General features: G+C 33.4%; 2 protein-coding genes across 3 annotated transcripts in view; both read left to right on the top strand.

The window, feature by feature from the left end:
- Positions 1-16,281, top strand: part of LOC114335340 (uncharacterized) — a 372,740-nt gene that overhangs the window by 148,714 nt on the left and 207,745 nt on the right. The window lies entirely within an intron of this gene.
- Positions 7,319-8,104, top strand: LOC114334990 (52 kDa repressor of the inhibitor of the protein kinase-like). The gene has a single exon (XM_028285139.2). It carries the CDS (start codon positions 7,319-7,321, stop codon positions 8,102-8,104), a length of 786 nt encoding a protein of 261 aa, XP_028140940.2.

Raw genomic sequence — 16,281 nt, 5'->3', positions numbered from 1 at the left:
GAAAACACACGGGGATTCGAACCGGGGACCTCTCGATCTCCTGTCAAGCGCTCGACCACTACGCTATACTCCCTTTGCTTTGACAGGTTACAAGATTTCTCATACGTTCTGACAAATTTAATAGACCAAGTAAAGTATACAAAAATACTTTAAATATATTTACTCTTATTATAAAATATCTTATTCCCGAGGAAGACAAATCCAAAGACACAAAAATTTTAATAAATATATTTACTAAAAACACTAATAATATATTCTTTTCACGCGCACCTTATTTGTGCTACATAAAGATGTAGCGACTAACATACTGTCGGTGTGCGCATGCGCCAGGAAATGTAAAAATTCACCCTCGTGCCTAAAGAAGTATAACTTCAAAAATCATCAGTAGTATACAAGCTGGGTAACAGATATCTTAAGTCCTTCAAAATCTTATAAAGTCTAAACAACTGACAAAGTATACAAAGATAGGTACAACTAAATAAAAAAGTCATACGATCCGTAGTGATGTACGATAACGAAACGTGCACGATATCAAAGGCAAATGAAGAGAGCGTGTTTGAGAAAAAATCCTAAGTCAGAGCCGAGCATTCGACGTCCTCTTTGACGTCATCTTCAAGGCTTCCAGGGTCTCAGTAGAAGATTTTTGAAATGCTGAGCTGACAGATGTTCAGATTGTGAAGTTACCTTAAGAGCACACAGTAGCGATCAACAGGTAGCAACAAACGCGGTCCAAGATTGCGAAATTTCTGCGAACTTTCAAAAGTGAGGCAACAGTGCGTCGGTAATTCGACACAGACAGTGACGTTTATACTATCAAAAACAATAATTTTTATATACGTAGGCGCGAAATGTTGCCAAGTCAGTGACGTTCGATTTCTTGTTATAAAAAATCGATTTTTAGTAGTTCCAATGTGACGCAAAATCTAGGCACGAGATAAAAAAAGTTTATTTGAAGAAAGTGCATTTTTTTGTCTTTCTTAATGGCGGTACAGGCTCCTTTTTTCAATATTTTATTTAGTTATAGAGTAATTTCCATATACTAACATATTTCTGAAATTGGGCTCTGTACCGCCATTCTTTATTATATTACGAATATGTGTGCCAAATATCTCGACAAAATATTCAAAATTAGAGCCGCAATCTTGGAACACGTTTGTTGCTACCTATTGATCGCTACTGTTTGCTCTGAATCTTTTAACTATACATAACTATAACCGTTACCTAATTAAATGTATTTAACTAGGCTTGTCCCTGGAAGTAATAAAAACTGTATTAAAAATAATAAAAACCTTGTGTAAAAATTAACACGAAAGCTTTTTCATGTTCTGTAATATCGTTTCAATTCCATCGATTATATTTTATTTCTCGTGTATTAAAATATTATTGAAATGTGCAAAAATATACCACGTTCGTGTATTAGGTCCATTTTAGTGCCTGTGTGTCTATTAAGGAGTGCGCTTTGTGGGTGAAAAATATAATTAAACAGAGTATTTTCCACAAAAATGAAAACCATTGACAAAGTATTTTAGGGCAAAAAGGTGACCGTATTTGAAATGCAGAATGGAGGATATTTCAATAATGCCTACAGGCACCAAATAAATGGAGCCAGATTTTGTTTTATTTTTATCTGTTCCATTCATCATCATCATTTAGCCCGGATTTATCCACTGCTATATTGGTTTATCTCAGTCTTTTCCATGTATTCCTGGTTTGTGCTGTTTGCATCCAAATTTTATCGATCCGTTTTATGTCATCCGGCCATCTTGTTGGCGGACGACCTCTACTCCGACATGCTTCTTGTCTTAGTCTCCAGTGTATTATTCGCTGTGTCCATGTGTTTTCCGACATTCTAGCTATGTGTCCCGCCCAGTTCCACTTAAGGGTTATAATTATTTCTATGACATCTGTCACTCCGATTCTCCGTCTTATTTCCTTGTTCGTAATTCGATCCCTACGAGAAACCCTCCTAACATCGACTGTTCCACGCCTCTTTGTGTATCACAAATTTTATTTCTCATTTGCTCTTTTACTGTTAAAGTTTCTGCACCATATGTAAGTACTGGCAACACGCACTGATTAAAGACTTTTCTTTTGAGACACATAGGCAGTTCTGACTTAGGGCATAGCTCGGCTGGCCGAATGCCATCCAAGTGGTCCTATTGTTCCATTACCGTATACACTTCTCCAAGAAATTAACACACTACCTTAAAAATCGGTCATTTTTAATGTCTCGAATTTCCTAAACCTGTGGTCCGATTTAAGTGATTTTTTAACACGTTATATCCGTATTTATTAACAGTATGGCTTTTCATTTATTGTCATTTGTTTCGAGCATTTGTTATATGTTGTATAATCTGTGTAAAATATTAATATATACCGATTATATGACATATGACAGAAGCTCGAAACAAATGACTGTGAATAAAAAGCTATATCTATATCGCTGTAATAATATTGTTGCTCGACAGGTAAATTGTCATAGTATATTGGGTGTACCAATCACACCGATTTTCTTAAAAGTTCACGTCACCCTGTGGAATATTCTAGCATTTATAAAATGCTGAAATTCAAACCCAATTATAGCCTCATGTTTTCTTAACATCCTGTTTTTTTATTCATTCTCTTATGTTGGATAATAAAAAGGTTAGGTACTTTAACAACTAGCCTTGTTTTTCATCAATACAAGGTGTTTTTAAATAAGTATGGCAAACTTTAAAGGGTAATTCTGCATGAAAAAATAATGACAATTTGTCTATCAATAAAACACTAAAAACGTTTGTTTTCTATACTTCCACAAAATTTATTATAACTGTGTGACTCATGTTTCGGCAGAGTGCATTTCTCAAGTGATTTCGTTTACTATGTGTTTGTCTTTTTAAAGTCTATAACTGAAGAGGTTGAGGAGTGGGGAGCTGTTTGTCTCGAGTTGGTCATTCAGAATTATATCTGTATTTTTTAATTTATTATTTTCCATAGATTCTAATAAAGATAGCTTAAGGCCTTTATTTTGAATGTGCAAAATTTGAAACTCTTCATTAAAAGAATGATTATGATGTAGAAGGTGAAGTGCGTATGTAGAAGTGTCTGTTTTTCTATTCTTGAAAGCCCTTTTGTGTTCTGCTATCCGTTTGTTAAAGGTTCTGCCAGTTTGACCGATGTCAGTTTTCGGACAGTCACCACAAGTTAGTTTGTAGACACCACTCTGTAGTTGTTTTCTCTTATTGTTTTTAATATATTTGCTTAAGTTGTTGTTAGTTCTGAAAGCTGGTATTATTCCTTTCTTTTTTATGTATCCGACTAATTTTGTTGTTATCTTGCCGGTATATGTGATAGAGCAGAAGGTACTGGGTTCTTTCTGTGGTGGTGGATAGACTAATTTCAGGGCTTTCTATGAAGTTTTTGGTTTAAAATTTTATTAATTGTTTGTTCGTTATGGCCATTGTTTACTGCTATTTGTTTAATGATGTTCAGTTCTATTTCGAAGTTATTTTTTAACATGGGAATTTCTGTCAGTCTATGTATCATGCTATGGTAGGCTGCTAATTTGTGTTGTGTAGGATGGGATGATGAATTGTGTATAGTTGTGTCAGTATGGGTAGGTTTATGATATACGGAGAACTCATGTTTGTTGTGCAGTCTGGTAATTGTTACATCTAGAAAGTTTATGGACTTATTCTGTTCTGTTTCTATTGTAAACTCAATATTACTATGAAGTGAATTATTTGAGAAAGGCACTCTGCCGAAACAGCTGTAATCACATAGTTATAATAAATTTTGTGGAACTATAGAAAACAAACGTTTTCAGTGTTTTATTGTTAGATAAAATGAACTTCCATCAAGTAACGGTCGAATCCATCAATTATTTAATGACAATTTGCTTTATAAACGTATGTCCGCAAATGCTTCCTTCCGAGATGGGAGGTGTTGAATTTTTTTTTACAAACTGACTATTTATTTATTGCTCTAAAACCGGTTGAGATATGCAAATGAAATTTGGTGGGTTTTAAGATGTGGTTATTGTGCATTTTTTGACGTACAATTAAGAATTTTATAAACTAAAAAGGGGTAGTTCCCTGGATTGGCTGTATACCTTATAGTTAAACAAACTGGAACATGAAGTAAAAACCACTTCTATGTAAAAGGTATATTTACTAAAAATTTTTAGAATCCCAATGGATTCAATAAAATGAGTTCATCAGAACGTTTTCAAACCTATCGGTCCATCATCAGTGAATTTGAATACTTGCAAAATAGCCCCAGAACCAAACAATGGTTGTGATTATAAATAAATCTACATTATGTTGAAATAAATTTAAAATGGCTAAACGCCGATGTTCAGGGATTAAACCTCTGGGAACATGGTGAAACTCTACCCGAGGACCCAATCAACCATCTTCGGTCAACGATGACTACTAAGTGTACTTAGTACTACTTGACTTAGTAGTCATCGTTGACCGAAGATGGTTGATTGGGTCCTCGGGTAGAGTTTCACCATGTTCCCAGAGGTTTAATCCCTGAACATCGGCGTTTAGCCATTTTAAATTTATTTCAACATAATGTAGATTTATTTATAATCACAACCATTGTTTGGTTCTGGGGCTATTTTGCAAGTATTCAAATTCACTGATGATGGACCGATAGGTTTGAAAACGTTCTGATGAACTCATTTTATTGAATCCATTGGGATTCTAAAAATTTTTAGTAAATATACCTTTTACATAGAAGTGGTTTTTACTTCATGTTCCAGTTTGTTTAAGAATTTTATCTTCACCATTGGCGCACATAAGGGTTATATTACCCGTATGCAGCAACTCAAAATTTACCATGCCTACATACTTTTCCCAGTTTGTCGTTTTGAAGTTAAATCTCCTTTCTTCTCAATGGAATAATTTAGATATTCGCGGTGTACAAGTATTTTGGAAGGGATACGCGAAACGATCGTGCGCGGATAGCGGACAAAAATTGCAACTTTCTTAAATAATTCATATTGTCAATTGAAATTGTCAAATTGACGTACATTTCATACCTATTGTCATTTAAGAAGGAAAATTATATATTGCTCCACAAGGGCGAATATAAGGGGGGGCCGAGGGGGCCCGGGCCCCTCCCGAAATAAAAATAAATAAATGAAAAATGGTTGATGAAGTTAAAAAATACAAGTTAACACAAAATATTGAAGTGGATGGAGATTGATTGATTTTATGGAGATTGATATATACTGTTTGTTGTGCATGCTGGCTGTTCGGAAGGATTTATCCAAGGAGCATAACTGGTTTATAGAGCCTACACTACTATTTTATAGTGGAGATTATCATTGTCAAATGAATTCCAAAATTTTTGAAAAATATGTAATAGAAAAATTGTTAAGACATTAAACAAGAAAAAGGGGAAAAAGCTCGGACTCGGAAGTAGGTGCTAATTATGGTAACCCCTCACTTACGTCCGTGCATTATTCTCCCCTTCCTTTTTTGGGATCTCCCTAAACGGCAACTTTGCTCAGAGTCGTTCTTAACGGAGCCAGTACATTTTACTTACTACCGCTTTAATTTTAGCGATATGGCAACGCTGTGCGGAACGTTCTCGGCGCATGCTGTGTTGATTGTTTTCAGAGAAGCGTCAGTTACAAACTGCAATTAAGTGGTGTTGAGTTTGCTTTATTTGTTATTCGTTTGTTGTTATCCGTTGTTATATAGTTCAGCTCATTTCGTTATGAAGAGACAAGCTTCAATTGAAACCTTTTTTACGAAAAGGCTAAACGTAAGTGAACCTAGTGAAGTTAACTGTGCCGTTAGCAATGATGCTGCGTCTTCTGTTGTTGCTACTACGAGCACCGATCCATTTCCAGTAGCAGAGGACCGTAACCAGTTAGGCTTATTACAAGAGCAAACAAATATGATATTGGACACTATTGTCAAATCAACTCTACTCAAAGCTTAACAAATGAAGAAAAAAATTCACTGTTAGAAAATGTTTGGAAACCTCCGATTGGATATAAATTTCCTACTATTTCTAGTTCAAACCATGCTAGATCTTTTCAAATGAAATGGCTAGAAGAATTTAAGTGGTTAGCATATTCCGAGGAAAAATCTGGGTCATTTTGTAAATACTGCGTAATATTTTCTCACTCCGAAACTGTAGGAAAAGGAGACTACCAAATGTCAGGGGCATTGGTAAATAAGGCTTTCACTAATTTGAAAAAGGCAAAAGAAGTATTTGGTAAACACGAAAAATGTACATATCACAAACGATCAATTTTGGTAGCTCAAAATACAAAATCTGTTGTAACTAAAAAATCGGAGAGTGTTATCAATCAACTAAATGCTCAAAGAATAATAGATATTAAAGAAAACAGGAAAAAACTTATTCCTATAATAGAAAGTATAAGATTTTGCGGGAGGCAACAAATAGCACTAAGAGGCCACCGTGACAGTGGACGAATAGGCTTAGAAGAGCCAGAAAAAATGATGGAAATTTCCGATCTTTGCTCAGATACAGGGCTAACAGTGGAGACAATGATCTAAAACTTCAATTATTGAGCAGTGGTGGTAAGAGTATGTACACAAGTTCTTTTATTCAAAATGAACTGATTAGCACGTTTGGTCATTTGATTCAAAGTCAGATTGTCACAAATGTCAGAAAATCTATTTTTTACTCTGTTTTGGCAGACGAAACAACTGACATTAGTCAAGTTGAACAGTTTTCTCTTTGTGTACGGTATGTCGACGACTCATCATATAAAATCAGAGAAGATTTCCTGACTTGTGTTCCAGTGTATGACGTTACTGGGGCAGCATTAGCTAACACAGTTTTGGATACCTTGTCAAGCTTAGGGCTTGACCTGAACAAATTGAGAGGCCAAGGGTACGATGGTGCTTCCACGATGAGAGGGCCCTTCAGAGGGGTGCAAGCGTGCATCAAACAGAAACTGCCTCTAGCGTTGTACACACACTGTTCTTCACATACCCTAAACTTATGTTTATCAGATGCAAGTAACATACCTTCTATAAAAAATTGCATGGGCGTTATTGAAGAAGTCTGCGCATTCTTCCATAAGTCAGCCAAAAGAACTGAAGTATTAAAATTAACCATTACTGAATGTTGTCCTGAACAAAAGAAAAAGAAACTTATTTCTTTATGTGAAACAAGATGGGTGGAGAGGCATGACTCGGTGCTTTTATTTAAGTAACTATTGGAACCCGTCAGTCTTTCCCTTTTGAAAATTGAAGAAGAATCAAGTGACTCAGCGCCTAAGGCACACGCTCTAGGTAATTCTATCACTCAATTTCAATTTCTTGTAAATACTTTTGTTTTGAGCCATATGCTGTCTAAAACACATAACTTATCTGAGAATCTTCAAAAAAAGAACTTAGATCTCACACAGGCTGTGAAAAATGTTTCGAATGTCTTAGATCTGCTTTCAAAAGAAAGGGAAAATGCCGATAACAACTTTAAAGTCCTGTATAGTCAAATACAGGAGCGGGCTGACAAACTTAAGATTAAAGAGGAGGTTCCTAGAATTTGCCGCCTTCAAACAGCCCGCAACAACGTTCCATACAGTACCCAAGAAGAGTACTATCGCCGAGCTGTTTATTTACCTTACCTAGACGATTTTTGCAATTCGCTGAAGGAACGCTTTGAGTCTCACAAGGAAACAGTTGCATCCTTACAAAACATCCTTCCAGAATTTTGTATCAAAACTGATTTCTGTGCATTGGAACCTGCTTTCAATTCCTATGAAGAGGATTTGTCCCATAAAGAGGTTGTGGAAAGCGAGTTCATGCTGTGGAAAGAAAGGTGGAGCCAAGAGAAGTATGAAAATCTTCCCAAGTCAGCCGTAAGCTCTCTTGAAAAATGTGACCAAGATTTCTTCCCAAACATTTATGTTCTATTAAAACTGCTAGCAGTTCTGCCTGTTTCTGTGGCAACCGTGGAAAGATCGTTCTCAAGTTTAAGAAGGCTAAAAACATACTTGAGAAATAGCACTTCGGAAAATAGGCTTAATGGGCTAGCGTTGCTTTCAATCCACAGAGACTTTGCAATAAGCAATGAAGAAGTTCTTGACAAGTTTGCGAGTGTACCAAGAAACCTTGATTTTGTGTTGTAAACTTAAAATATAAAAGTTGTGATAAAGTTGTAAACTTAAAATATTAAATTAAAATAAAAATATACCAATTCTTTAAATTTTTTTTCGTGGGAGTATACCCGAACCCCCCTCTGCTTATTCCATACCCCCCCCGGATTCCCCGGTTATTGGGCCCCCCCCAAAATATTTTCCTATATCCGCCACTGTTGCTCCACAATATTGATATGATATGCAACTATTATATAAAGGTAAATTTAATTAATTGTATTTTTCTTGCAGTACTGCATTTTAATAACTAATTTTATTTACTACATACAATTATTTACGTTTTAATAACATAACCTAAACCTTATTTTTTCTTCTTATTATGTTTTTTGGACTATGGCCTTGACAATTATCTGGTAACCAGGACCATATGATTGGCCAATATAATTAAAAGTGCGAATAAAAGTGCAGAGCGTAGAAACCAGGTGTCGCTTTTCCGAACTTGCACGGTCCCAATAAAGAAAACAGTGGTAATATAAAACTCAATACGTGTGAAAAGAACCATCAGACTAACTTTTAACTTCTCAAAAATGATTCTACAGAACGGTAAAAAATATCATAATTTTCAGGCCAATTTTTCACATTTTAAACTACCTTGAGAATGCTTCTCTTCAGCTTTGAATGGGTACTTTTAACATAAAAATATAAAATCTGAAAATTATAGAGGTCAATTGAAAGCATCTCTGACACTTTTCCACGAATTTCCACTTTTTTTCACAAAGTATAAAATTAAACCAAAAATTCTTTTAGTAAAATGAAACGAAGGCATCTATTATTCAGAACAACAAAGGAGGGATTTTTTTAAATATAATCGCTTCAGTTTTAGGCATTATGATGAAAATTTTGTTCGCTTGCTATATTAGAAAAGTGTGAATTATGAATGGTATTTCCGTAGTGAAAAAGTACGTTAAAATTATTTTTTTATTAAAAAGTTCAGATGTTTTTAATGCAGACTGACAGGTGATAAATATTTGATAAGAACCACAGGAAATGGAGAATAATAAAAACCGATTTATATGTGTTGTTTTAAGTACTACATGTATAAATAAATAATACCAGCGTACCAAAAAAATACAGCGTACCAAAAAAAGTATATTAATAACAAGATGAAAATTTGTTAAAGGCTTAACGGTGTCTAGTCGGACAAACTTTGATGTACGGGAACACTGGAACAGGAGAAGTTTTAATTGTGGAACGTGATTTAAATTGTGGAATAGGTATGTCATCCTGATAAGTTTATGATTGTGAAAACCAGCAAGTTGTTTTTAAGTTAATCCAATAGCAAACTTTATATAATATCAAATGAAAAAATGTTTGCTCTACAGATATGTTGGGCATTTTATTAAGTCCGACACGTACAACATTTCAAATTACAGGAATTATGTTGGTAATAAATAGCAGTCTGATTTTTGCATAAGAGTTTATAGTATGGTATAACTAGACCCAAACCCAGACATCCAAAATGAAAGTTATCCTCCAACGCCAAATTGTTCTAAATGGTCCACATAATGTTCAGAAAAAAGTCACACCATTTTGAGCGTCGGGTTTAGGGGGGGGGAATGGGAAGAAATCGGTAAATTCGTAGTTTTTTACGTTTTTCGTCAATATTTCTAAAACTATGCGGTTTAGCATAAACAACCTTCTATACAAAAATAATCCTTCTAAAATGAACGGTTCCAATGTTACGGAGGTAGTATAGTATAATTGGTCCAAAAAAAGCCTAACCCAGACATCAAAAATAAAAGTTTTCCTCCAACACCAAATTGTTCTATATGGTCCACATGTTGTTCAGTAAAAAGTTACACCATTTTAAGCGCCCGGTTTGGGGGGGGGGAGATGGGGGAGAAGTCGGAAAATTAGTAGTTTTTTTAAGTTTTTCGTCAATGTTTCTAAATCTATGCTTTAGCGTAAATAATGTTCTATACAAAAATGCTCTACATAAAATTTAAAACAAAAAAGGTCCTATACATAATTGTTATAAAATCAACGGTTCTAGAGTTACGGAGGGTGAAAAGTGGAGGTATTCGACACTTTTTATATTTTTTGGGCAATTTATAATATTATTAAGTACTGATGAAAGAAATTTTCTATAACAGGATTATGTTTTGTAAATAAAATTTGCTATTTCAGTGGCCGATAATATGTTAGTGATAAGCCCTTGAAGAAGCGTCAACCTCAACACCCAAAATCATCATCAATTGTCCAAAAAATATAAAAAGTATCGAAAACCTCCACTTTTCACCCTCCGTAACTCTGTAACCGTTGATGTTATAACAATTATGTATAGGGCCTTTTTTGTTTTAAATTTTATGTAGAACATTTTTGTATAGAACATTGTTTACGCTAAAGTATAGTTTTAAAAATATTGACGAAACACTTAAAAAAACTACTAATTTTCCGACTTCTTCCCCATCTCCCCCCCAAACCGGACGCTGAAAATGGAGTAACTTTTTACTGAACAACATGTGGACGATATAGAACAATTTGGTGTTGGAGGAAAACTTTTACTTTGGATGTTTGGGTTAGGCCTCTTTTTGGACCAATTATACTATACTACATCCGTAACTTTGGAACCGTTCATTTTAGAAGGATTATGTATAGAACCTTTTTTATTTCAAATTTAATGTAGAACATTTTTGTATAGAAGGTTATTCATGCTAAACCGCATAGTTTTAGAAATATTGACGAAAACCTAAAAAACTACGAATTTACCGATTTCTCCCCCCTCTCCCCCCAAACCCGACGCTCAAAATGGTGTGACTTTTTTCTGAACATTATGTGGACCATATAGAACAATTTGGTGTTGGAGGATAACTTTCACTTTGGATGTCTGGGTTATGCCATCTTTTGGATAAATTTCATCATACTATTAATGAAAGGGTAACAAAGCAATCGGAAGTTCTGTCCGGCAAAATACATGGGACGTTTCGAAGTCTAACGTTCGAAACCTGTAACCTGTTCCACAATTAAAACTTTCCCTGTTCCAATGTTCCCGTACATCAAAGTTTGTCCGACTAGACACTGTTAAGCTATTAACAAATTTCCAGATTGCTATTAATAAACTTTTTTTCAGTACGCGGTATCCAGGCCTAATATATTTGTTAATGAATTAAGACGACCCCAGGCGCATATGAATTGAACCAAAACCAATATGCAACACAATTTTATTTTTCTTAATTAGAATTGAATTTTAATACTCTATGTAACTTTGCCAATTAATTAACAATAATATAATGCTTTTATCAAATAAAATAATTATTATAAAATAGACACAAAGAAAGTAATGCCTGGCGCAAACTAATTAGACCATCGCCCAATTAGTCCTGTCGCCAGGGGGGGTACAACGGCCTCGTTAATTCAGATGGACTTACCCAAATTTTTTTTATGTATTTTGACCCGTAGAACACGAATTTTTTGGGTAACAGTTGATCCGGATGTCGATAAGATTGTTATAGACCAAGAACTTGAGGAATCAAATAACAGCGATTTTTGGCAAAACAAAACAATATTTTGTATTTTTTGGGTCATTTTAAGCAAAAAATATTTCTACAAGTTTTTTAGTAGGATGCACAGTTTTCGAGATAAACGCGGTTGAACTTTCAAAAAATCGAAAAACGGCAATTTTTAAACCCGAATAACTTTTGATTAAAAAATAAAATAGCAATTCTGCTTAGCGCCTTTGAAAGTTCAAGTCAAATTATGTCGGTTTTGATTATTTGCATTGCTAAAAATTTATTGTGTTATTGCTAAACAAAGCTACAAACAACTAGTGCGTGAGTGATGTTTCTATGATTTCTCATTTAAAATCGAACGAGTAGGTAGAATAGGTACTAGTGCAATCAAGACTATTTCTACGTTACATGCGTTAAAACGCATGTAAAAGCACGGGAAACCCTACGTGTTTATAGCTTTGTTAAACAATAAAAAAATAAATTTTTACCAATGCAAATAATCAAAACCGATATAATTTGACTTAAACTTTCAAATGCGGTAAGCAGACTTGCTATTTTATTTTTTAATCAAAAGTTATTCGGGTTCAAAAATTGCAATTTTTCGATTTTTTTAAAGTTCAACCGCGTTTATCTCGAAAACTGTGCATCCTACGAAAAAACTTGTAGAAATATTTTTTACTTAAAATGGCCCAAAAAATACAAAATATTGTTTTGTTTTGCCAAAAATCGCTGTTATTTGATTCCTCAAGTTCTTGGTCTATAACAATCTTATCGACATCCGGATAAACTGTTACCCAAAAAATTCGTGTTCTACGGGTCAAAATACATAAAAAAAACTTGAGTAAGTCCATCTGAATTAACGAGGCCGTTGTACCCCCCCTGGCGACAGGACTAAATCAGTGATAAATATTTACTTATCCAATAAAATCTCTTATTTAATTTTTTTTTCTGGAAATTATGTTATCAAGTAACAATTATTGTCACAAAATTACTTAATTCCGTAATGCAGCGTGCATTCCAAAAATGTTAGAATGGGAAAACAGAGATTTGAATGTTAATGGCGAAAGGCTGAACCACCTACGATTTGCAGATGATATAGTTTTAATAACCGACGACTTAATGGAAGCCCATGAAATGCTGCAAGAACTACAACGCCTTTCCCAAAAAGTAGGATTCGAGTAAACACTGGTAAAAGTAAAATGATGACCAATTTAGTACCTAGCGAACCATTGAAACTAGCATATCGAAACAGTTGACAAATACATGTATCTGGGCCACAAAATACAAATAGGTAGAGACAACCAAATATGCGAATTATCTGGATGCGAATAGGATGGAGAGCCTATGGCAAACTAAGAGACGTGTTCAAGGAAAACATCCCAATAAAGCTAAAAAGAAAAGCATTTAACTAGTGTGTACTTCCGGTGCTCACTTATGGAGCTGAAACCCTGACATTGACTAAAGCATCAATAATAAAATTACAAGTAGCACAAGGAAAAATGGAAAGATACATGCTCGGCCTAACTTTGAGAGACAGAATACGAAATAATGAGATACGGCGAAGAACTGGAGTGGAAGATATCATAAAACACATTACGAAGTTGAAGTGGAGATGGTCAGGACACGTCGCAAGACAGAGACACTCAGATGAACAAAGAATATTTTAGAGTGGCGGTCAAAGACAGACAAGTGAAGTCGTGGAAGACCACCTGCCAGATGGACGGACGACATTAAAAGAATAGCGACAGACTGGGTTGCAGCTGCGCAGGACAGAGAAAGGTGGAGACATCTTGAGGAGGCCTATGTCCGACAGTGGACAAATTTGGCTGTGCGTTGAAGAATAAAAAACACCACATTTAAAAAAAGAAACTTCTATGAACAAGATAGCATTTTTTTAAGTTATACTTCTTTAGGTGCGATTGAGGGTGAAATTTTATTAATCTGCGCGCATGCGCACACATACAGTATGGAGTTCGTTACTAAATGTTTTAATTTATGTATGTATCAGTCCAGAAAAGGTGTGGAAAGGATATATTAGTGTTTTTAAATATATTTTTCTATAAACGTGTTAAAAATGCCATTTATAGCACTCCATAGGAGCGTTAAAAATGCTACTTTAAAGCACCAGTGCTTTAAAAATTTTAAGGCACTGCAGTTAAAAGTGGATTGTCAAATTGTGAAACGTCAAAATATTTATATTTCATTTATTAACATTAATATTAATAATACAACTTGCGCAATTTGAAAAAGGTGGTTTAAAAGGTTTTTTTAAATTTAACTTAAACTGTATTATTGCACTTTTAACACGTTTGTAGAAAAAAAAACAATAAAATTTGTTAGAATATAAAAAAATAAAATTAGATGTTATTCTATAGTTGTTATGATTTACGTATTGACAGTATTGGCTCTGAGCTTCGCTGGTGTCGCTCCTAACGGTTACTAATTCAACTTTTACCGGTAATTTTTAAATTTATTATTTAATTGTTTTCGCTTAATATTTACAACGCAAAAAAGTGATTAAATTGTAATCGATTTTTTAAAGATTTTTCTAATCATTTTGACGTTCTCTTGATAAAATATCAATTTCTTACTTCGGATACTTTGACAATAATCGTGTAGATGGCGCTAAGATTATAATAGATTATTTATAATTAGATATTAGGGAACATTAAAAAAACTTAAATTCAGTATTTAAAACGTTAGTATATTTAAGGTAAAAATATATACCACAGCTTTGACCAACTAATATTGTTTATAATTAATGTTTTTAATTTTAATTTTAAATTAATCACTTTGACATTTATGTCAAATTTCCAGTAAACGTTTATAAATTTGTCACTAATGGCGTTCGCGAATTTGTAAATATCCCCTCTACGTACGAGCTCACAGCGTATAGGCAGTTTTGATGTAATGTCAAGAAAAATATAAAAATGGAATGTCAGTCAAGTTTAAGTAAAAGTTTTTGTAGGTATTGTCCTGTAATTGAGAATGAATAAATTATAATTGTTGATATATAAGACATTTGTAGAAAAAATATTGTATGATATAGGTGTTAACAAGTACATTTTTAAGGCACTCATGTGAATTGCAGAATGAGCGAAGCGAATCTTTCACACGAAACTTTCACATACGTGCCTTAAAATTGTGCTTTTAACATTTATATCATAAGTAACTATGATTATAATTTTTGTGTATTTGGACTTGTCTACCTCGGGAATAAGATAATAAGTAATATTTAAAGTATTTTATAATTAGATTTCTCAGATATAGTGACAAACATACGAAGTGAATTATTCACTTCGTATGTTTGTCACTATGTCTGAGAAATCTTGTAGCCCGTATAAACAAAAGGGTATAGCTCAGTGGTAGAGCGTTAGTCTGGAGATCAAGAGGTCCCCGGTTCAAATCCTGGTGTTTTCTAGTCTTTTTTTAATTTTTGGTATTGTTTTAATACAATTTTTCGGAAAGTAGTAAGTAAAAATTAATTTAATCTTTAAATAAAATACAAATAAACTGTCCGAAAGTATATTTATTTCATTGAAATCATATTTAGAAGTATAACTTTCTTACGTGCGTACAAAGTACACACACATTACTTTTTTAAATCATATTTCCTTTGTTTTTTAACGTTGAGAGCTAAAAATTGAACAGTATATAAGTAAATATCTATATTTTATGGGTCCAATTAATATATGGAATAATACAGTAAAGGTTTAAAAAGTAATAACCCGTTAAAATAACATAAAAATAAATATTTCTAGTTTTTTTAACTATTCAAGTACTTTTAACATATAGGTATAGGATTCCAACATACTAGGAAACTAGAGCCTTTTGTACAACATTTAGAGATGCATGTTTTAAACTTTTTAATCAAACTATGTAGATATATATTTTTAAATAAATATCCATAAATACATATATTTCCAATTTTTTTATGATTTCGTTTTATTTCTGTTCTAAAGCTATTTTAATTAATTTACATATATTAAAAACGATCCACAATTGCAAAATTCGAAATATTTATTGAAATTTTTACTGTCAGATCGGAACAATAATACTTGTATTAAAATAGTTGAATTTTCATAAATATTTATGGTCTAGTGATCTAGTAAATATTAATAACATATTTGCAATTTTACAATTTATCCAGGTTTATGTTCCTTTTATATACAATCTGTTCAGTCATATGTCCCTTTTATATACAATCTGTTCAGTAACAAAATTAAGTAAACTTTTTGGAAAGTACTATAATGTAAGGTAATTTTTAATTCAGAAATAACAAAATTAAATTTGGAATTCTCTGTTATTTCAAGTTGAATACACCGATTTGAGCATGCACAAAAAAAAAACAAACTCTTTTCACGTACATATATCTCTTTTATATTACAAGTAGAAGTTTTATGAGGGAACGAATCTCTTTGTTTTTTATAAACTAAAAAAATATTTACTTATATAGTTTTTTTAGTTAGATGCATAGTTTTTAAGGTATTCGCAACAAACCGTCCAAAAAGGTGTCATTTTTCAATAAAAATGGACAATTTTCAACCACGAATAACTCAAAATGTATTGAGTTTTCAAAAAAATCATGGAAAAGTTTTTGCTTACAATTAGGTTCTCTAGCTATTTCCGTGGTTATTTTAACCAAAACAAATTTCCACCCACTTGAAGGGGTGGGAACCGCTCCCAAGATAAAAGCGCCAT

Source organism: Diabrotica virgifera, chromosome 1 (genome assembly GCF_917563875.1).
Source record: "Diabrotica virgifera virgifera chromosome 1, PGI_DIABVI_V3a".
NCBI lineage: Eukaryota > Metazoa > Arthropoda > Insecta > Coleoptera > Chrysomelidae > Diabrotica > Diabrotica virgifera.
This window is presented reverse-complemented; position numbering and strand designations above follow the sequence as displayed.